Raw genomic sequence first — 23,711 nt, 5'->3', positions numbered from 1 at the left:
AAATGTACCCACCAGGCTGTTGCTGTGAAAACCCACGAGGCATCAACTCTCTACAGATGTGCTTTTGTTATTAAGATTTCACCGAGCGGTGGACGCAGACTAACTGCTGGCATCTGCAGCGGGTGTGCAGCACATCAGCATCGTTTGGCACGTGGGTTATCAGGCTGGAGAACAGGAGGCTGGCAGAGGATGAACTGAATGAAGGCGCAGCGAGGAGGGGAAGGTGTGGAGCTGCTGCTCTTTGCTGCCTCTAATTAGATTGGCTTTGAGGAGGAAAGGCCTGAGTGGATTTCCAGCTGCAGAGAGCTGTGAGGATGAAAGGATGGAGTCTTTATCTCACTGCAGTAGCAGCTTTTCTGGTGAACATGCACTCATGCATGCTGTACAGCACATCCTGTCGTCACACATGCGCAGATCTGTCTTCACAAAGGTGCTGCAGCCAAAGCTGTCCTGACGTGTGCGAGGATGGTGTGTGAACGCATGTCTGCCTGAACATATGTTCGCTCACGTGTGTGGTTGAAGTGAAGGGGCTGCGTCACTCTGAGGCCATGACGATGATGGTGGAGGATGGGGAGACTCCCTCCTCACCTCTCCACCAGTCTTCCTGTGGTATGAGCCCAACGTGAGCTGAATGAAAATGGGCTGCCTTGTCACGTCGCAGGTGGGGTGGATTGGCGGTGGTGGGGGATTCCAGCACATCCATATATGGCACCGGAAGTGCCCCCTCCTCCCTGCGTCTGTGGAATAGGGGGCGCTGACTCTCCTCCTGCTCGCTGTTTGCAGATAAGAGCTCATCTGAAAGGGAAATTGTCTGCCTTCACACAGACACGGAGCAGATAGACGCTGAATTCCCGTCTCCTGGGGGCTGAAGCCGCGCAGCCTTGGCACTCTGATTGTCACAGTGGCTGAGCAGAGGCAAATGATGGCCATTTCCTGGAAACTGAACACTAATGTGACATAATTCCCCCAGCTTATCACTCTCACACAAAGAGATGCTGACTTTTTCCTTCTGCGTGATGCATCTGCATGTTCTGCACATCTTTGCATGATCATTTCTGTGAAAGTTAATGGGTTTTATTGCAAATCCGTGAGCCGGATGTATAAGCAGCTAGAAGTCTGTGCTCAGCAGAAGGATTCACTGTGAGGGATTTTCAAATCAGAGCTGGACTGGACTGGAAATTCCAATTCAGAAAAGTATCAGTGCCGCATCAATGAACCCAGCAAGCAGCAGGTGGAGCGGAGAGCGACGCTGCAGTGAATGAAAGCTCAAAGCTTTCGGTCCCGTTCACACAGGAACAGCGTTTCCTCACTGAGAAAATCCTTAAATGTCACCGTTGGGTTCTCATGTGGACAGCCATACACAAGCTTCTGACAGCGATGATGTTCTCGGCCCACCTCCTGCCAAACCTACAACCTCAGTGATGACATGTTTGTGTTTGTGCTGCAGGAAAACCTTCATATCGTGAGTTACTTCAGTCAACAGACGAGGCTAACGAACAATAACAGCCTTAACTGGAGCCCAGCACAAACCTTTATTATCACACCAAATAATCAGTGTTAGAAAAGATTGTTTTTGGAAAAACATGGAAGGATAGTGCAGTAAAATACAAAGTATTTGTTGTAAGTGAAGTACCTTCCTAGCAGCTGGGTTTTCTGTTTGCAGTTTGCTGCAGGGCTGCCTGCAGGCATCTCCAACAAGCTGCTGTCAGTCAAACCTGAATTAACAGAGCTGGAAACACAAACAAAGTCCAGGCTCTGATCGGCTGTTTCATATCAGGTTCAAGCTTTTATAGAGGGCATGTTTACAAGCAGGAAGAATAACTTTTTTCCTTTTGGTTTCCTGGTGTCTTAAACGGAGCAGGAAACGGCGTTAACCAGTTCTGATCAGTTCCTGTATGAGAATAAAAACCTGTGGTTATCAGAGGTGGTGGATTTAACTCCAGATAAACATTTGTGGAGCAGTAATGATACATTCAGGCTCACACAGATGAACTGACACATGCACAAGTGATCATGTGAGACATTATTTATAAAAACTCGGACCGAGCCGTCAGAACCCGACGTGATGTAATGATGACGAGTGCGTTCGAACACCAGCTGGCAGAGATGGAAGCATGGCGGCAGGTTGTGGAAACGGGAAAACACACGTGCACGCGTACATGCACGCGCGTGAAAGGTCATTTCCTCCTCCTGGTCGCCATGGAGACGAGGAGGGCTCCTGCAGCGCTGGGCTGTTTGGTTGAAGTCAAGGTGACCCGCTCTTATCAGGTTTCCCGTTTCTGCGTTTTTAATCTGGTTAACTTTTGTAACAAACACCGAAGGAAAACCTTTACTTCTCAGCGAGGAAACTCCTTGCTGTGGCGATTACTTTGATGGCGGCGGTGTTAACTGACATCCTCTGACCTTCACAGCATTCAATCCTTTAGCTTCACATTAGACAAAAAAAACATTAGTTTTAGTCACACAATAATAAAAAACTAGTTTCTCTCTCTAAAGAGTGGTATAAAGTTACAAAAGCATGAAATTAAAGTGCCAACTTTAGAAAAAAATCAAATAAACCTGTACTGACTTTATATTCTTTGGACACAACTTTAGATAAAAGTTATTATTTTTTTTTAATGTCTTTTCAATCTTTAACTATAATAACACAGTTGCATCAGTGAAAGTTATTTATTGTGGATACTTAGATTTGATGTTTAGTTGGAGATTAGGAAACTTGGGCTCAGATAAAGTTATTTATCTGCTATTTTTATACAATCTGTGGCAGAATGTCATGATTTACTTCAGTATATTATAAAGATAATTACATGATGTCAGTCAGTCATGTGACTCAAGCTTCCACGTGGTTTTTGGCGGATCCAGCCTTTGTTTACATTGAGTGCAGACCCACATTTTTAATATCAGTATCTGGGAAAAACTACTGGAGTAAACTATTTCAAACCGATCTATTTCAGGATTATCTTCTTTATTTGTGGTTTTTATAGTTTGCAGGGAGTCTCTTTAACTCATCTTTTCTCTTTATTTAAATTCTCGTTAACGAGATGACAGCCATAGATTGGTTGAATGAATAAATCCTGTAACTTTGACTCATTTATTTATTTGTTTTTGACCTCCCCCCCTCGGTGGGGGTGCCAGCTCTCCCTTTGTGGGTTAATCTGTTCGGCAGCGGGTCCTAATGGTGCCACACGGCTGGCTTGGCTTTACAGTAATTTACGCCCCGACATGATATGAGCCTGCTGCTGTTTGTGTAGGACGTGACTCAGCCCACACACACACACACACACACACACACACACACACACACACACACACAGCAGCGAGGTCACGATGCTCTTATTGCTCTTAGTTTTCTTACCTTTTGTTATGAGCGGACTTACTTTGTGTGGGAAGGCTTTACCAGAGCAGACACACTTACACAACTGTACTTCTATTATTCAGACTTAATGTCTGCAGAGTCCAACGTTTTGTTTCTTTTCTTTCAGCCCCTCCTCTCTACCTTTTTTTTAATTTTTAGATTTATTTAAACTTTTCTGTTTGGCCTTTTTCCTTAATTAATGACCAAAATCCTTCCAAAATAATCCCCCAAAGTGTATCTTTACAGCCACACAGACTGCTCAGTTTGAAGACTTTTTAATGTTTTTCCACCTTTGAGTTGTTTTATACTGAACAAAATTACATTTGAACATGAATTAAATCTGCCTTAACTCCTCCTGTTAGCTTCTGTCTCTGTCCCACGTCTTCCTGGGGACACGATGTCCTCACGCTGCCATGTTGCTCTGATGGATCTGGTAACCTTGATGTTAGATTTCTCTCCATATTTTATCCCTTTGTTATGATCTCAGTGGCTCTTTTAAAGGAAAATGCTTCTGGATTTCAGCGGTTTTATTAGGAAATAAACGGATTCTTTCTGACTGAATGTCAAAAAGAAAAGTAGATGTTTATCCTTTTAAAGCAACAAAGACATGATGACCAGATCATTGGATCAGGAGGTCTCAGATTTGTAATTATTAGGAGTTTTTTGACACATGGAGTTATTTCACATGCACAACACTGAATAAACTTCTCGATCTGCAGAAGTCAGAGGTCTGTTTTATCTGAAGGACTTTATTAAATGGAACTAGCAGATTTCCACAGATTAATACTTTAAAAACTGCAAATAATTCCTCTGAACTGCTGTTGCAGAGCAAAACGATGAATTTAAATGTTTCATCAACAGTAATAAGATTAAAATAAATTCTAATAAAATGTCTCTTAAATGTGAAATGGCTCAGACAGGTGGAAATAAAACACAAAATAAATAATTTTCATATTATAATGGCACATGTAGAAGGTTTGTTTTATAAACTGTAACTAAAGTGTAATAGTAAAGGTTCTTTTGTTAATTTAAGGTTCATTTTCAGAAATGGTCATTATTCTACACCTAACTCCTTTCAGACCTGAGCGACAGGAGAGCTGGTCTCAGACACCCACAGGTTCAGATTATTTTATTTTTCCTGCAGAAGCCGTGTTTAGCAGCCAGTCCTGCCGTTCTGCACAACGTCTCGTGAACAAACAGGAAATTCAAGTGTCAAAAAGAAGGATGGGTCAGAGTTCTCCTGGATGAGACTCAGGTTTTCTTCCATCTGACGATAAATATTTAACATGTCGAAGGATCTGAAGTCACGTGTTTCTGAGGCTGCATGGAGAAACTCACGTGTTTCTGAAATGAATCAAATCTTCAGTTCCTCCATTAATGGAGCCTTTATTTTGACTCCTGTGAACTAAGTGAACAGATGAATCATTTGGATGTTTGCTGATTAGATGATTCACCAATTAGCCCTTTGGTTATTACAGAAACACTTTTCTTTTTCTTCTTCTTCAAAAAAGCCAAATGTCAGTGATTTTACTTCTTGTTGTCACAGTTTGCATTTCTTTAAAGGTTAATTCCATTTTTCTCTTGTGCCAACAAAGTATTTGCATTATCGTCTCTGCTCTGAAAGCACTTATAGACTCTGCAGTTTATCACCTCCCTGGCCTGAACATTGTCTCTGCTTTTCATTCAGATGCAAAGAGATTTTCTCGTTTTGATCGTGACGTTGGTGTTTAGCTGCCAGCTAACAAACAGTTGGTGTTTGTTGACGAAGGAGCTCCTTCATCAGAAAACTCCTCCAAGCTGCAACGTGATATGGCAGCCCGTGTGCCGTTATACAGTCTCTGGCATTTAATAGCTCAGGGTAATTACTGATTTTAATTAAAACACATGGCTGAAGCTAACGGCCAAAGTGAAGCAAAGCAGTGTTTGCTCTATAATCCCTCTTATTTCCCATGCACTCGGTAAAATATGGTCTTTTATTCAGCAGAATGCTAATCAGCCTCTGTCCCTGTCGCTTAAGGAACAAGGACTGATTGATTGGGGGATTAGGCCTCCACCGGCCGCAGTAATGATCAGATTTAATTTTACCCCTAAAACAAAAAAGCATGTGGCGCATGAGGGAGTTTAATATTAGCACGGCTCTGAAAGGCGTCGTTCGGACAAGGTGGGTCATCTGACCAGGAAAGTTTGTAAATCTTCAGAGTTTTTAAAACTTCGGCTCATAAAGTGGCAGCGGAGCAGACAAATCCTCTTCAGTTTGGCTGTCAAATTTTAACACTTTACTCCAGAAATCCTGAAGCAAAAGTTTGTGGGTTTTGTTTGTTCAGTTTTTTTGTTTTCAGTTTCTAAAAGTTGAGAGATGCTGTAAGATCTGGCTTGCTCTTGATTTAAGTTTTAGTTTACAGATATAAAAAGGTAACTTCTTTCTCTTCAGCACTGTGCAGAAAAGTGAAAGATTCATCACTCAGACTAAAAGCTGAAAGCAGAAATGTCCTTTTGTCTAAAGAACTAAGATCCAGGATTTTCTCCTTGTTTCAGGCTCTTCTGGTCTGGTCAGCCGGTCTGCCTGGATTCATGTTAGTTCAGTAAGAAACGAACACATGTTCAGGTTTTCCTTCTGCTTTTCTAACTCAGACCAACAACAACCTTTTCCAGTGATTGGAGTTATTTAAAGGACCCAGTTTAGTCACACTTGGATGACTAAAAGTGATTGTTTCGGAGACGAAGCTGCTGTAGTTCAGTGCATCAGGATGGTTTATGCTTGTTTTTGTTTTTTTACTTCTTTTTAAACTTGTGTGAACATCCTCAGATATGAGTAAAGAAACTGTTTGTTTGCTACACCTCAAAATGAGAAATTCTCCCTGAAAACTGCAGCTCAGAACCGATTCCAAGCTGGAGTGACGAGACTCCGCTCCAAACCTTTCCCCCGGGGGAAAACCTCTGCAGCTGACGGATAAACGGCCCTGACGACTCGGAGGACCAAGAATGTGACACATGAAGCTGAACCTGTCTGATGGTGAACGCAGTGCAACCCGATGTTAAAGCGTGGAAGCACAAACAAACCTAACCAGAGAGAACGGCACAAAAACTGTCCGTGTTCGTCTTTCAGCTCGATTGTTTTGTGGAGCTTCTGCATTCCGAGCGGTGGTACATCATGCTGCTGGAGCGCGTCCACGCTCTCACTTTGTGTCGCTGAGGCCTTGCATAACAGGACTGAAAGAGGGGACAACTGGGGTACAAATAAGCCTTTTATTTGTCTCAATAAATGCACGTAGAAATACAACTAACCCCACAGTTTGACTTGACGATGTGGCATTATTAGTTCTCTGCTCTTATCCTCACAGAAAACTGTAAACTGCTGATGTCCTCTACTTTATAACTAACACCTATAGTTTTGTTTTTCTGGGCAGTCATCTTGCCAGTATTTTATCTTCTGTATCTTCCACCCCTGAGTTGTTCTGTCCTACTTCCTGTTTCCTTTTTTTGAAGTCACGGGGAAGTTTGTGCACCAAGGTGACTGTTGGATGAGCCGTCGGGTGTCAGCAGGCGTGCCGCGCAGCGAGCAGCCGTGGAAAAAAATATCCTACCTCAGATGTGTCCTGTCCCTCCATCTGCCTTCCGCTCATTATTCCGTCCTCTTCGTCCCCTTTGGTCTTCCTCCGGCTTCACTCAACAATTTCAGCTAAAAATAAGTTTTTCTTCATGACTTTTATCTGAAGTCATGATGAATAAAAACCTCAACTTACTCCCCCAAAAGCCCAAGATCCCCATGTTTAATAAATGAATCCAAGTGTTTGGATCCCGTACACCAGTGGTGTCCAACACCTCGTTTAAAATTTCTCTAACTCCTCATAGTGCTGTATCCTAATGACCCGTAGAGCCCCACAAACCAGGTTTTTACATAAAACTTTAGTTTTAGATACTTTAAATTCATTTAGCAGTCTCAATGTCTTGACCTTTTTAAGAGTTTCTCACAGTGTTTACTCCGCTTCCATCTGGACATGCTTCTGTAAAACAATAAAATAATAAAAATACTCTCAGTTTCAGACATATAAAAAGTTGAAAGTGTCCAGTTTTGGTTGGAGGTGCAGCCGGAGTGAAAGGTCAGCCTGGAAGAGCATAAAACTCCCACATTTCCTCCTGGACGTCCAGCCCTCGGGCCTCGGCTCATCGTTTTCTGACTGCATCGCTAACGAGACTTCGCTGTTTGACACGAGCGACTCAGAGATTCATCTGTTGCTATAAATACCCCGTATCTGTCAGAACACCTGCTCTGGACAGTGACAGTGTTGTTCTTCTGCAGTGCTGCTCCTTTTTATTCGTCTTGTCACGACTTCTTGTCTGTCTTCTGTATTATTCAGCTCCTGGCTTCTCCTCTCAATCAGCATCTTGTGATTCTGATTGTTGCTGTTCTTTGTCTCCCTCTCTGTGGTCAGGTTTTCTTTTTATCGCCCGCCACTGAAGGCAAAGGTTAAAGTTTTTCTGTGCGCTCATTTGTCTGCACTGTTGGGAAAATATCTGATCTCATAAACCAGAAACACTCAGAGTAATCTTTGGATGAACATCTTCATCAGATTAAATTCAAGATGGCTACCACAGCTCAGCGACCTTACGAAACACAAAAATGGCTCAGTCAGTTTTCAAATGATGTGGTAGTAGCTTGGAGTCATCCCCAACACATCTTGTAAGATCTCTTTCTTGCCATCTTGAATTTAAACTCGTGAAAGGCAGCGGGCGACGTGCATTCCTTTAATTATTTACCATCTCCTCTTCTGGTCACCCAGATATTTCTGGTAAAGACTAGACATGGCAGCTCCTGGGATTTAATGAATTTACTCTTTTAAAAGCAGTAATTGGCAGGACTCGTGTGCCGGAGTTCAGAGATGGCGGGAAGCAGCATAGGGTCCAAGTTTCCCGCTGAGCCTGAAGTCTGCGGCCAAAATCTGGTTTTATTTTAAATTCATACAGCAGGGGAGGTGTGAAGACAGCCCCCCCCCCCGTAAGTCATGTTCTGTGTCATCCCTCCTGTGTATCGGGAGACTAAGGTTTCTGAAATGAGTCCGTCCTGCTCTCCTCCTCGTCCCGGTTGGCTCAGATTTGTGTTCGTGACCCAGAAAAGACCGGCGCTCCGTCACTCTAGCTTCATGTTTTTATCTGTGCTTTCTCGCTCTTCAACTAACTAAATCTGCCGTTTCTTTTTTAATTTCCTTTCTCCTTCCAGAACATCATGGAGCAGTTCAACCCGTGCTTACGGAACTTCATAGCCATGGCGAAGAGCTACGAGAAGGCGCTCACCAGTGAGTACACCAACCGTGTCTTCGCTTTCTGCCGCCGTCTTTCATTTCTCCAGTCGCCCAGGCAGAACTGAGCAGGACTGACCTAACGCCCGGTGCTGCTTTTATTTCCTCTTCATAAATTATGAGCAGGGATGAGGCATGATGACGACAAATCAGAAGCTAGTTAAAGATTTTCACTATTTTCATGCTGGAGTCAGTTCTATGAATCTTTGGGGTTAACGTTTCCGATGTTTTTTCACGCTCTTGTCTTCATCTTTGCCTTCCAGTTCTCTGATTTTGATGTCTGCCTCTGCTCTGCATCCTTTCAGTGCTTTTAGTTGCTTGCACCTGTGTGTCTGTGTGTGTGTTTGCATGATTGAGTGTATGAAGGAAAGAGGTGTGCGCTACACGCAGCAAGAAAAGCTGAAGGTGAAAGACAAACTGCTTGTCTTGGGGGGGGAATTGGAGCAGGCGCGTTACCAGAGTAACGGTACCCCCCACCCATGGGGCTGTGGAAACAAGAACAGACTGAGACAGAATCCAGGACGAGACTGGGTGAAAAGGAAGGGAGGAATTTCTATAAAAAATGACCTAATCGTTGTCCTACAGGATGTCCTGCAGCTTATTAGTGTTTAATGACATTTAATCAGCCGCACAGTTGACATCAATTAGATTTTCTGCTGCATAATTCTTCAGATAACACAAGATGTTAGGCTCGTTCGGTTGTTAGGTGTCACTCTGCAGAGGTCAGAGGTCACTGTGCTCAGCATGCTGAGTGCACGGTGCCTAGAGAGGAGGTATGCATGGAAGACTCAGCATCTGCACGAACGATAAAGGAGGCCTCACTCCCATCTGATAGATAAAGCTAAAAATAGCCCAACAACTCCCTGAGCGGGGATTGCACTTCATCAATGCCAGGCAGTGGTGCAGAGAGGCAGAGTTTAGAGCCGAGCCAAGCGAGAACCCTGCAATCATCTTATTGTCACTGGAAAAATGCCAGTGCTTTAATTCTGGTTCCTAAAGTAGAACGGTGGTGGAGAGCTTGACGTCCCAGAGGAGGCTGAGGAGCAGTGTGATTCATGAGGGAGGCTGTTTTGTTTTTGGGATCAGCGAGGACCGTGAGGATGTGGTGATTAGCCCGACTTTCTGCTTCCTGCTGCAGAGCCTCAGGAGATGGAGGGAATGAGCTGTGTCAGCAGTCAGCAGTCAGCAGTTTAATATTGATTAACAAGAATCTGCAAAGTTTTTATTATTTTTGATCATTTATTTCTCATCACCAAAGGAAAAACTTGGGAGTGGATTTTATTTTTGTGCAAAAGTTGATTATAATAAGTTGGATGGGTTAACCATGTCAGCTGATGCAGACCTCCATCTTGTTTTTCATTTTGCTGACACTGTCAGCTTTGTCACTCATTTTCTTTCTTCTCTTTTTACCGTCAAGTTAAACATCTCTTCAGGCCAGCCTCATCTTTTCTCTGAGCTGAAATCTCTCCAGATATCACTAAGATTAGCTGAGACCCCCTCGTTTACGTCCCACCCTACAGAAGAAAATCCAGAGAAGGTTTTAACTTCAGCTTAGGTTGTGCTCGAGTGTTTGGCTTTAAAACGAGAAGAAGAAATGAAGAACAATAATGATCATGCTCCCCTCCACTGTGGACTGAACTCAGAATAGTTCATTGTTTTCAGATGAAGGCCGTGTCATTTTCCTCTCCTCTTCAGGGAATCTGTGGCAGCTCAAAGCCTGACAGCTCTGTAATAAACCCAACCCCCGTCTGCACCCATCACCGCGGTGGACATGTGTCCTTTGTCGTCGCGGCTGTCAGGACCCCGACCCGCTTTAATTTGTAGTCGGTGCTGCCCGAGGCGAACATCTGACAGAAGTGCTGTATTGTGTGGGGGTTTCAAGGCGGCACTTATCCTCATCAGCTGACCTGCGAGGTGATTGTTTGGGTGCGTTTCAGTAAATCTCTTCATAAAGACTTTTTTTTTTCACAGCTGCAGTAAGCTTTTGCAATAAATCATTCTTCTGACATTAGAAGTCTGAATATAAAGAAAGTAAAGGCTTCACAACAGCAGTCCTCAAAACCACATGGAAAATTCCTGGTGGCGTTGTCAGATTCCGTCCCGACTGATTATTTTTGCCAACTTCAAGTCTTTGTGCATCCACAAGCTTACTCATCTAAAAGCTGCTTAACATTTGTTTTCTATGGCCGTTAACTAATGGCTTTAATTGAATATTACCTTGGTAACCTCACGTGTGTGTTTCTCTTTGAAATACAAAAGAAGAAAATGGAATCTGGAGTTCAAAACGAAGATATGTGCCACATTATTTGTTGCCTCCTCCAGAATTGGTTTGAAAACAAAGACAAATTTTAAAAGCCAAGACTCTTAGCAGGTGATAAGCTTTTAAATCAAACCCACAAAGTAGTTTGTTCAGGTTTTGCTTGTTGCACTTTTCTAGAAAAGTCTCTGCAGCTTCCTGCTTCCATAGAGCTTTTTCTTTCCCTGCCTGGTCACCTTTGCTGCCTATCGCTCTTATTTCCCCACACCCTATATCTGACCTCTCTGGGGGAGTGGAGGGTTGTGGTTTCAGAGCTGAAGAAGAAAAAAAAAAGCATTTCAAGTCAGCACCCCTGATCTGACGCCCAATGCTTCCATGTTTCCAGGTGTCACATTTGCTGCAAAGGGCTACTTCGACGCTCTGGTGCGGATGGGCGAGATGGCCAGCAAAAGTCAAGGCTCTAAGGATGTTGGTGAGTCCTTGTAGTTGGCAGCAGTGCCCCCTGGTAGGGTGAACGGGGGGAATGGTGGATGGTGTGGCTCATGCTGTCGAGCAGAAGCAGCTGATGACCAACTCAGACACAGCCCTGTCTCCATCTCCTTATGGTTATTTAAAAATAAAGTATAAATCTTTTAAAAAGTCTGCCTTAGTTGTCCTTGAAAAACAGTTTACAACTCGCAAAACATTTTAATAATAGCTTGGTTGATCCTCATTTTTCTTACATTTAAACAAATTGTAGCTCTTTTTTTTTTTTTGTTTGTTTGTTTATTTTTTTTCCCACAAGTTTAAATCCACAAATCTGATCTGGCATTAATGGACCCAAACTGCTCAGACATCTGGTTTTGGTTGGATCAGTTCTGGTTCTGCTCATTATCGACGTACCTCGTTGACGGGAGCTGAGGAAAGAACCGTGGGAACGTCTTCGTGGGGATGTAGACCCAGCCGCAGGGTTCGTCGGTAGCCCCGGATCGCTGCAGTCGTCTTTTCGTCACTCTGACGTAACGTTGAAGCTTGGGCAGGGACAGAAACTGCAGAGGAGTGAAAAGATGCTGAGAGGAGAGTAAAAGCTGCATTCATTATTCATGTGGAGACTTTTCCTGGTGCTTCCTGGCTCCTCAATTTAAACTAGTCTTTTTATGGGTAAATACTCAGCAGAACTTTGGCTCCAGTTATCTTCCTAAAATACTTTATTTTATTAGACCCAAGGGCTTAATCTGAAGTATTCACTCAGTAAAATCGTCTAAAACATGTCGCTGATGTTTGTGTAAATACGTCTATCAAACATCTGTCATTACTTTTTTATTTTTCCTTATACAAACATGCACAAGACATTCCCAGCTTGTATTAATGTTCTGTCTTGCATGACGGTGCATTCATGTTGGGCTTTGCCTGCTCCTTTTGATTTTCTTTCTTCCCAACCATGACTCAGCAGGCCTTTAACTCGGCAGAACCTCGTTCTGCCTCCAGTTAAACGACAGACCAGGCTGAGCAGAGTGGATTGGTCCTCGTGTATCAGCAGGACTCAGAGCAGATGGTGTGTGTGTGTGTGTGTGTGTGTGTGTGTGTGTGTGTGTGTGTAGAGGGGTAATTCTCCCCATAAGTCTTACAGCTTTGAAAATGCTTTGATGGTGCAGAACGTCTGGACTTCTGCAAATAACCAGAGACTGGAAAGTGGTCATAATGTCCTGCTTCTCGTTTCATCCATGATGTCATGTAGATCCTGTTGAGGAGTTCATCATGTTGATTAAATGTACTTTAATGAACACATTGTTTCTTAGTTCATGTTTGGCAGTCAGGACTTATCAGGCTCTTAAGTTGGTAGCTGATCAAAAACATTTCCCCCTCAATTATTCAGTTTATTGATCTCCTTGACCTTTTGCATCAGGATGAGAGGCTGTTCTGCTTTTACACACCTCAGGATTTTGGTCTGCTTCGTTGCAGAGGAAACGGTGAGTGTTTTGTGTGGAAAAGTCTGTTAATTGGCAGATAACAAAGATATTTGTCTGAAGAGATTTTCGGGTTGACCATCGTCACAGAATGCGCTTGTTTATAATTAATGACTCGAGACAGATTTGTAAAAATGTTTTTTTAATTAATTTGGAAAATATCTTGGCATGTTGTGCTCAATAATTGGGGCGGATTTTAAACTGGATGAACTGATTGAATTTTGGCAGAAATGCTGGACTGAAACAATGACGTTCTTCAGTTTTCTGATGAACACATGAGGCTGTGGAGCTCCATGTGATGGAGTTTGTTTAAACGGAGAAAATCAAACCATTATTTTGGGATGAAACACATCAGACTCTGTGGTTACAGATTTCTTGGCCTCAGGTGGCTCCTGTGAACACTTGCAGGTTGGCACAGGTGATGGAAATGATTGCTTGGGTGCTGCACACCATTTCAACCCTAACTGGTCCTGTAATTTATCAGTTTGGTGTTTCAGTGAAGAAACGGCAGCTAAAACATGACACACACTTTACAGATATAACATATTGGACCAAAACTCGGCCACATGTCGCAGCAGACTGTACTCAAACTGAATAATTAACAAAGGATCATGATTATCTGCATTTGTCCCAGAATGAAGTGGTTTGGAAACTGGTCGTCGGTCCCATTCCACCCCTGAAGAAGCTGGCACAGGAAGAGGATATGATGCCACTGTTTCACTCAGTAGCTTTTAATTTACCCAAAGCTGTCAGAGTTTGACCAACTGCTCTGCTACATGACATCCTGCGCAGAGAGAGACGAGATGAGTGTCATCCCACTCCTCCGCTCCTCGTTCTCCACGCCGCTGTGTGTCTGTGAACACCCCCACATTGATGTGGGAGCTCAGGCAGCCCTGGGAGAACACGCCGACTCGGCACTCGTTTCCAAAAATAGACTGAATAAAAACGCCTGAACCGGAGCTGCTCTGATGGAGGAGGAGAGACGGAGTACGATGCTCGAGCTGCAGCCCAAAAATGGTTCGTTGTGATGTCACTACAACTGGAAATGACTGCTTCGCTCTTCCGTCTGCTATATATGGGCATCGATGTGAGGAAAAACTAGGAAGCTCCTGCAGTTCCGGTTCCCCTCTCTGACCATATAAGGACTCCAGGATTAACATGAGATCTGTGCACCGGCGCAGAGACCTGACGGAACAGGCAGGAGGACATCACAATCATACTCTATATTCAGTTCTCTCATCGTCTGTCCTCTGGGCACCTCCTAAAACCAAACAATCTGGATGGACAGCAGTGGCAGTTTGTGACAGAATAGATGAGAAACAGAAGAACTGTTTTTGTCTTGTTAGGAGCGGCTGTGAACACAGCAGCAGCTCATTTAAAGCTCTTTGTTCTGTTTTTATCTCCAGCCCATATGCTCCCATGGCCCTGGGTTACAGTGTTGCATAACCAAATTCTGTGAACTTTTTATTTATTTTTCTTGGAAAAGTAAAACCAACCCAGGATCAAAGCAAAATCAAAGACTCACAATGGAGACTTTCTTTCTTTAAACTGTTGGACCAAGAAGTTTTTACCTCTTACGTTCTGTTGTTCTTTTTATTTGTCTCACTTGACTTCTCAGTCGACACAGTTTAAGAAAAGAGCTGCAGACCTGAACCTGAGCCAGCACATTCAGATTTCCCCAGAGTTTCAAACTCTTTCTTTTCCCCTCATGCAGTCAAGTTCTCCCACACGTTATTCTGCTGGGCTCAACGTTCAAAAGATTGAACACACACACACACACACACACACATGTCATCAACTTCTGATTAACACTTTTAAAGTCAAAGTTTGGCAACTTGAACAGTTTAGACTTGTAAAAAAACAAACAAAGTTGAATAAAAGTAATTATTTTGCTTTAATTCTTTAACTTAAGGTGAAAGATCTCCTCTTATTTGATTTCCTTCTTTCCTCATTTGATTTTATTTATTTTTATCAGGCACTTAGCCATCACACACACAAAGTAAATCTGAGTTTATAGCAGTTTGCTAATTCAATAATTTGATACAATCAGCAATATTAAAATCCTAAAGAAGGTGAACACATCCTGTTCATTCACACAATCCACAAAATCTCACATTTTTTATTAGAAGCTATGATTTTAACAGTGAATGAAAACTTCGTCTTAAATTTGGAGACAAGTTTTAAAATCTATTATCGGTTTTATTTTATTGGGCATATTATTCCAGATAAGACTTCCTCCTCTGGAATAATATTGACCGAATATCTGAGTTCATTCATGCGTATAAAATATAGCAGTCAATCACTGCCACGTCTGTTTGACTTCACGCCTGTGGACTTTCTGTCAGGATCCCTTGGAGTCACAAATTAATTTGGAAGGTAGCCTGCAGTGTCAGATATTTCTGTCACCAGGTAATTAATAAGGCAGTAAAACACGAGCCGTATTTCCATGTCATTATTCAACACTAGAGTAAAATAAAAAGGTGCGTCTCAAACCAAACCGCCATCTTTTGTGAACGAGTCCTCGCAGCACCTGACTGAAAACGGCACGGACCTTTTTCTGCCAGTGCAGGATTTTCCAGAGTCTGTTTCTTTTTCCGGGCTCCAGATGCTGAAGAAGGAAAAACCTGCTGCACAAATCAGTCATCAGAGGCTTGACGAGGTGGGAACTGAAACAGGTTTGGTTACTAGTCTGTGTGCAGACTGTGGGCCTCTTTAAGGTGGGGAAAAAACTCAAAATGTGAGAATTTTCTGTTTCAGTCTCAGTAAGAATTTGTAAGAGTGGCCAGTTTTTGTGCAGTTTGCAAAACTACTCTTGGGCGTGCACCTTGTTTTGTTGTGCACGTGCGCCCACTTTGGCTCGCTCTGCTCCCACCTCTGCAGCTGCTGGAAATGAAGACGAGCAGATTCTGTATCCGTGACGAGGAGTGAAACTATTTATCTGTCTGCATATCATCAAAGCTGCCCAACACCACTCATTTAGTTTTCTCTGAGCCTCTCTGGCCTGTTAGAAAGTCCTTGAGTCACCTCCGGTGGACTCAGAGGAACAGAAAGAATAATGAAGATGAGGCGCCAGAGTAACAAAGAGACCGGCTCATTAGTGGCTGTCAGTCAGGTGTTGATTTGATCAGAGGCCACGAGCCGACGAAGCGCACCGACACTTTGATCCCCCTCACCTGTCGTTCATCACTACATCCCACTGCATCTGTTCTTCCTGTCGTCTTCATCAGCTTTCAAACAAGCAGTCTCTGTCTTCGAGCACCAGTTAGGGATGTGATTTAAGCAAACGATGCTAATGTGGCTTCAATAATGAGTTGGACTGGAAAACGTCCTTGAGGTGTTATATTGTTCTTGGACCCAAATCGTAACTTAATGATGCTGAGAATATTAAAGTACAAAGGCTCTAATCAGAGACCATGCAGAAACAAATTAGCTGTTGTGTGCCAAGTACAAACTTCAGACCGTTTGGGCAGGAAAAACAATCATTTTGAATCTGTTGGGTTTTTCTTTTTGTTTTTGGTGCATGTGGGATTAATGCTCTTCAAAACAAGCTGCACTTCACAGCTTTTTATGAACTTATTGTCACAAAGCTGTGGTGTGAAGCTGCCAGTGAATCCCCCACACGCTTGTCTGTCAAATCTTTGAGATGGGCTCATTTTTGTCTCATTGTGCCAAGTCCACAGAGACGAGCGGTGACAAGGACGGAACGGCTGATGGATCACTTTAAGAAGACTGTTTTAAACCATCTTTAACAGTCTCTTTTCTCTCCCGCTCTCTCTCTCTCTGCAGTCAGCAATTAGTAGAGAGACATGATGAGTTAGTTGCCAGGAATTTTATTGACTTTATGTCAGAACTTGATCGGGTTTTATATCTTGTCATTCTTCACGTCTTCTGCTCAGCTCCATCAGCCAACCTGATACAAGGCTAATAAAATACAGCTGCAAGTGGGCTCCATTTATATACATTTCTCAGGGTTTGAGGGCCAGAAGGCGAAGGTGGGCGATTGTTTTTGACAACCTGATTCAAGATGGCTGCCACAGCCAACTGACCTGGCTGTAACGCAGTTAGTTTGTTCATAACATGTTTAAGGTTTGACTAAAACTGCTTCAGCTTCCATGTTTCCTCTTTAAACACTGGTCTCTGTTGGCAAAGTGAAAAAATAATACATTTTCTTCTTTAACGTTATATTTGGGCAAATCAGTTTTAAAAGGGGCCTCTTGTTGAATAAGTCTATAATATGTTCACTGCCATTCCCTCTCAGTTGTGTCAGGAGCAATTTATCAGAAGAAACATTATGTGAAATTAAAAATCTTAAAGCAGCTGCAACAAAAACTCAGTGGTCAAGAAAGTGCATTAAATGTAAATCCTAATACTACTTTGTGAGGGAAATCATGTACGCGTCCTCGAGGGTGTTTGCCTGCACACAATCACAGCCAGTGTTTAACAAAGCACAACAATAATGTCAATCATGTGTCCCTGCAGCACCTTGTACTCCTTCACTGCAGCTTTCTGGGGATTAGAGCTGCTTGTTTGCTTTCAGGCTTCTGTAATTCAGTCCCTGCAGTGAAACGCTGCATAAAACACCTTCCTTCACACGGCCATGAACCGGCTCTCTGCTGAGTGCTGGAGCTGCATGGGAAGTAAGAAACCCAGATGTTAGCCTGTCCTTGGGTGAGTCAGGATCAAAAATGATCTGTTTTTTAAGTTTCAGTCAGATCTGATCCGGACCGGGGGTAGTTTGGTAGTTTGGGCTACAAGTTTCCTCCATAATAAACTTTACCCCGTCGAGCCGGATTTCAGAAGCTTATTTTTTCTTGTCCAAACTGAAGAATTAACAGTGGATGTGTAAGAGAAACAAGTTATTTTTTACCTTTTTTAACAGGATCTATCAGTTTGCTGCTTTTATATATTAAAAAGGCAAATAAATAATTAAAGCATGAATTAGAAAAGTTGCCTGGAGAAGCTTGTTTTTATGTTGGGTCTTTAATTGATCCACCTGTTAACTGTGGGAGTGGACAACAACGGGCTTCGCCCCCCTTTAAGCCTCAGATGTTGTGATCTGCTCTGATTAACAGTAAGCAGCTTACTTCTGCCCGGTGGAAGTCTCATATTTCACAATGCAAGGGGGAGAGATTGTGGATTAAAGGGGTGCAACAAAACAAGAACATCCAGGTATTTGAGCATCTTCCAGGAAATGAGAACCTGCAGCTCGGAGTCAGGCGGTTTATAAAAAGTACCGGTTCAAGTCTAAATGATTTATTCTGCACTCATCATACATGCTGAACAAAGAGAGCTGGTGTTCAGGAAGGTAAAAACTGTTTGATAAAGTAGCAGATCGCCCACTAAACTTTCAGTCAAACACCTCATCTGATCTCAGCTACTACTACACCAAGTTTTAGCTCCATATCTGTGGAACCGTCCAAATTTTAGCTGTATTTTTATCAGCTAAGAGTGAGTAGCTGTGGCGGCCATCTTAAATCAAGTTGACTCTAAAAGCTTTTTAGTTTTAGACAAACATCCAATGATTACTTTCATCCAAATCTGTCCACTGGTTCATGACACGTTTCTGTAACAGACAACAAACACACCTGCAGTTACATTATCGCCCGCTGTAGGAGCCGTATATTCTTCTCTCTTTCTCTAATAGCTGACCTTTTCTGTGCTGTCATGTGGGCGTGGCTCTGCCTTGTGGGCGGGGCTTCGGGTGTGGTGGTGCTGTTAGTATGAGTGTGTTCAGGTGGTGGGGTGAACATGGCTGAGCAACTTTCTGTTGACCGTATCAAACAATCCTGCTGGAAATACCATAAATACCATATTACCAATTACCACGGTGACCAAGCAGAGTAAGTGTTTGATTGTTTTAACCCTGTGAGATTAACGAGTCTTCAGCACACACCCATGTCTTAGCCTGCTGCGGCGTTTGGGAAGTTGTTTAAATATATTTTTTCGCCGCAGTACCCATCTTTCATGGCGGTGTCATCAAACAGGAAACTCTGGAAGCATAAAAACAAAAAGCAGCTTGTTTTATTTCCTGTGGCAGCTGGTGGAAGATGTTTCACCCGGTGATGAACTTTGACCTCTCATCGGAGGCCAATAAGAGATTGTCCCCTCAGGGATCCATGAAGAACCTAATGGGTTTATTGATGAGCATATCTGTTATTAAACCAGGAGGAAATGATCAGATCTTGTAGTTCTTTCTATCCAGGATCTTGTGCAACATGAAGGATTCTGTTTCTTCCACTTTTATAGTAGTAAACAAACTTTATTCCACTAAAGATTCATTTATTCTCCTTCCCTTTGTGAGCAGGGTGGTAGCAGCTCTCCAGCAGTCACAGGGCAACAGGCGGGGTGCAAAAGTAAAGATGCAGTAAAAATAGTTTCTTTGTGATATGCAGGGAGCTTAAGATGCATTTTGTGGTTCTTTTATCATTTCTGATGGTTCTCTTTGAGTCTGCAGATGCCCTGATATCTCTCAGAGATGTTTTTATATGATGCAACCCCCGTTCCCCCCAGGCAGGAGTCAACATCAGCCTAATTGTGTGTGTGATCGAGCCATTTGAGTTCAGCCCGGCTGCTGTGGCCCGTTTGACGGCCGGTGGCTGTTTTTTAATGGATGAGATGGGAGGGTGAGTTGGGTGCCCTCTAAGAATCAAAGGGAGAGTTTGGAAGTGCACATCGGTGCATTTATCCGCCTCACTGCCCCCCTGGATGCCCCATCCGCAGCCTGTCGATGTGTTTTCCTAAGGTCCAGGGAGGGGTGTTGGATGAGAGGACTCTGTGTTTCTGTGTGTGGCTCAAATAAACATTTTGCAACCATATATATTTGTGATGTACTTGTCTTGTGCAGAAATGTTAAACCATTGCAGGGGCGAGGTCTGTTTCATATAAACTTGTAGAAGAGAATGAAGGAAAAGCTGGTCTTCAGCGTGTCCGTCTGACCTGGACCTAATCCGTCCTCCTCCACCTGAGTCTCCTCTGCATGACTGCAGCACTTCCATTAAGCCCATTAATCCTGTCCAGACAGCCCACTCCGCGTCCCCGCCGACTGTCCCCCGTCCGGGGAGAAAACCTCGCCGACACGGTGTCAGGACACATTATGCAGGAGGAAGATGAGGGCCATTAACGTATATTAGCTGCAGTGGTGCTGCGGCTGTCGCTCCGGTCACTTCGGACAGTTTTGTTTCTTTTAATTTAATATTTTTATATCTGTATCATATTATTGTGACATTCTGAATATATCTGTGAACAGATTGTCCTGCATTGCATAAAAACAATGTGTTGCTGGTCATATGTTTATATGATGTTTCATTTCAAACTGACCCTGGTTCTCTGAATTTCTTTTCTTTAGTTATTTACAGTAACCCCCCCTGAAATGCTGTCATTATTTGCTTCCAAGCAGCCAGATTTTATCTTTTAAAGTTGTCTGAATTAACAGTTCTTCAGGCTTTTTGTCTCTTTGGACTTTAACTTCTTTTTCCCCCCAGTTTGTCTCATTAAGGACAAAATTGTCCAACAGACCGAACCAAAACTGATTAGTGGGCGACCAAAGAAATGTGGTTTTTATCTCCATCTTTCAAAGTTTGACTGCTTGGAAGAAAATAAAGACAGCCTCCGGTTTGTCTAAATTATTATAATGTATGACGACATTATTCCGCAAGTTCAGATATAAAAGCATAAAATTAATATTTAATGTAAACTTGCTCAACCAATACTGGATTTTTGTAGAAGATGCTGAAGTTTTTTATTCATTTAGCATAAAAATGATGTAAATAAACTTATCAGTCACTTTTATCAGGAGGATTTTTAAAACTTGTTCTGTTGTTAAAATCTGAGTATTATTTAAAATTATTGTTACTTTTTATAGAAGTAAAACAGAAATCCAGTATGGGTTTGGACTTGTGTAAAGTAGACGAGTGTTTTTAAGTGTTTTATTTTACTTTTTCTGTGTAAAAACTTGTCATTTGCCTCATTTTTTTCAGGATAGTTTGATCTGTCACTCTCTTCAGGTTTCTATCCCTGTTTTTACTAAAACTAGATCTTTTTGTTTTATTTTTTTACAACGCATTGCATATTCAGAAGAGGCAGCATGTAGGTATCTTAAAACACCTCCTTGGCTGCATGAATCATATTTTAGTTTCTTTTTTTTCTTTTATAGGTTTAGATTTTTTTCTGGGTTTTGCTTTTTGATGTTTTCCCGAACGTGTCTTAATTCATAGAAGAACCGTTAAGATTTCAGACTTCTGTAAAGTTTGAAGCTCCTGGAAGGAAGGAAAGAGAAAACTGTTTCGATCAGTTTGGGTTAAGAACTTTCTGTAGGTTTTTTTTGGTCAGCTCTTGTCATTAAATACATGTGTGCAGCACATTTAATTTGATTTCTTTCACAGTTTTGAGTTTCTGTCCGTATCACATCAGCTGTTCCATCTCGTCCGTCGGCTCACCCGTCTTCCCATCCGTTCCGTTTGGCTGCATGGTTCTTGATTTTTGCACGATTTGTGTAACCCTGTCAGGCTTGTGGAAAGATTTAATATGACGCTCTGTGGTCTGTCCTCCTCCTGTTTACTGTCTCCTTGTTCTTTGTCTCCTCTCTGCAGGGGATGTGCTCTTTCAGATGGCTGAAGTGCACAGACAGATCCAGATCCAGCTCGAGGAGATGGTGAGCATGTGGTGATCATGTTGCTAAAATCAGCACAACTCAAGCTGCCAATCAGGAGACAAACGGCTCCATCCCAACATATATGTAGGAGAAGCAGCGTTTTCTTTGCCTCGGCAGCTGCTTGCAACTTTGTTTGCTTAAAGAAGCTGATTAAATCTAAATTACAGCCATCACAGACAGAAATCTTCTCATTTCAGATTCTCAAAGAGTAAATTGGCCAATTGTAGTGGCAATAAAAAGGTTTGAAGTCTTTTTGTGGCTGATCGTTAAAGAAATATTCTTATTCTTTTGAGTAACTGGATGTCAGAAGCAGTTTTGTTCTGTTGTGACTCATATTTTATCTCGAGTGGCTGTTTTCAGCACAATCAATCCTTTTGGTTATAGAATTCTATCATTTCTAAGTTTAAGGGAGGATGCTTTGCTTTCCGGTCTTGAATCAGATCTGGTGCTCGTGCAGAAACAGAAAACCCGTTTCCATGCCGAGCCTCCTCCGGTGACCTCTGGGTGTGTCACTTCCAAACACAAAACAAATCGTCCTCGCAGCGCAGCACTTTATAAATACTCGGCTGCGGTCGGCCTCACGGAGCTCATTGTTTCTGAGGTTTCTCTGTTTGTTTTTCAGCTGAAGTCGTTCCACAACGAGCTGCTCACTGAGCTGGAGAAGAAGGTGGAGCTGGACGCTCGCTACCTGAACGTAAGAGTCTCTTTTTCTTTGTTCCAAATTCCCACAGTTTGAACCCGCTGAGAGTCACGACTCCTGCAGTCTGAGAAGCAAACAGAAGGTTTGATTTGATCAGCTTCAGGATTTTTAGACGTGAACTTTGATTTAAAACGAGTGAAGTTATACATTTTATAAAACCGTGGTTAACAAACCCATTAAACCTCCAACCTACAGCATGATTGTGACAAATTTGTTGTCAGTTTAAAGATACAAAAATCACAAAACACTGTGGTTTGCTTTATTATTTATAAATTAAAACAAGGTGCAGTTGGTAAAACAAAATGTATTCATGTGTTTTTTTGCTTTGCAGTGAAATTTTTAGGTTTTTGTATAAACTTGAATAAAAACTACCAGGTTAACTTTCTCAAACCTTAGTTTAGAGCTGGATGTTGGGCTTCATCAACAAATGTTTTAACTTTTAGTTTAAAATATTAAGATCTTTCAGGGTTCAGTGAATGAAAAACTGGAAAGAAGCTCGTCTGAAACAGAACGTCACATGTTTGTGTTTAATAATCAGCTTCCTTCACGTTTTTACTGAACTAAATATAAACACTTTGATTCAAGCTTTAGTTTTCAAAAAGAGTCTTGGGTCAGCGCTTCTTGAGGACCCTCAGATTCGTTATGTAACGTCGTACCTGAACCACGATGAGCCCGAGTAAATCCGCTCCACTTCAGGTCCACCTCCCAGCTGAATCCGGCTGAAACGCTCTTATGAAATCAGTCGTTTAATTTTTCCAGAGTTATATAAGTCACTTCCCAAAAACGTCAGAGGACGTTTGTTTGGTGAAAATAAAATGTGCTGAGATGTAGATGCATCCTGGGAACTGACTGCAAAGATGAAGTTAATCAGGTGAAGGTTTTGCTTTGTTGCCAACAGTCTGACTTTGTGCTGCCCCCCTCAGGCGGCCCTGAAGAAGTACCAGATGGAGCACAAGAGCAAAGGGGAGAGTCTGGAGAAATGCCAGGCGGAGCTGAAGAAGCTGCGCAGGAAGAGCCAGGGCAGCAAGCACTCGTCCAAGTACGGAGACAAGGAGATGCAGGTCAGTGTGCGGCGCTCGCATGCAGGAGGTGGAGCATGTAACGTTCTGCCGTCCCGATGGCTTCGGGCCAGCGTGTGGTGCAGGAACCAGCTTCAGGCTTCAAATCACAGACACTGATGGGAGAGGATGTTTCATTTAATACAAACAACTAGAGTCTGAAAGTTTGACAGTTTGTAGTTTTTGTTTCGGTCAGAATAAATGAGAACTCTGCTCATGAGTTGATGTAAAGTTAATCTGGACCTCTTTGTTTTCTGAAATGTATTTTGTAGATATTTAAATTGGAATAAAAGAGGTTCTGATTATTTAAGATGAAACTACAGGGTTGCCTCACAGATATTAGGAGAAAAATCATTTAATGTGCAGCCTGTTTAAGTTTGGATTCTCTTGTCTTTATGATCTGATGAGACTTGGTGCAGATGAACGGGAAGCTTTCTCCGCTCGTGTT

The 23,711-nt window shown here is 42.6% G+C and overlaps 1 protein-coding gene across 10 annotated transcripts in view; it reads left to right on the top strand.

Moving 5' to 3' along the window:
* Positions 1-23,711, top strand: part of LOC108245586 (brain-specific angiogenesis inhibitor 1-associated protein 2-like) — a 50,906-nt gene that overhangs the window by 4,557 nt on the left and 22,638 nt on the right. For all 10 annotated transcript variants that reach the window (XR_005234344.1, XR_003039941.2, XM_037980968.1 and 7 more), the window contains exons 2-7: positions 8,574-8,649; positions 11,295-11,381; positions 20,929-20,940; positions 21,444-21,505; positions 22,128-22,199; positions 23,129-23,266. Coding sequence is in view for 8 of the 10 variants with exons in the window: in XM_037980968.1 (XP_037836896.1) it covers positions 8,574-8,649; positions 11,295-11,381; positions 20,929-20,940; positions 21,444-21,505; positions 22,128-22,199; positions 23,129-23,266 (447 nt within the window). In the remaining 2 variants the exon portion in view is untranslated. The remainder of the gene's footprint in view (positions 1-8,573; positions 8,650-11,294; positions 11,382-20,928; positions 20,941-21,443; positions 21,506-22,127; positions 22,200-23,128; positions 23,267-23,711) is intronic.

This window comes from Kryptolebias marmoratus, linkage group LG17, assembly GCF_001649575.2.
Source record: "Kryptolebias marmoratus isolate JLee-2015 linkage group LG17, ASM164957v2, whole genome shotgun sequence".
In the NCBI taxonomy this organism is placed as follows: Eukaryota; Metazoa; Chordata; class Actinopteri; order Cyprinodontiformes; family Rivulidae; genus Kryptolebias; species Kryptolebias marmoratus.
The sequence above is the reverse complement of the archived record's forward strand: the minus strand, read 5'-3'. Positions and strand labels throughout refer to the sequence as shown.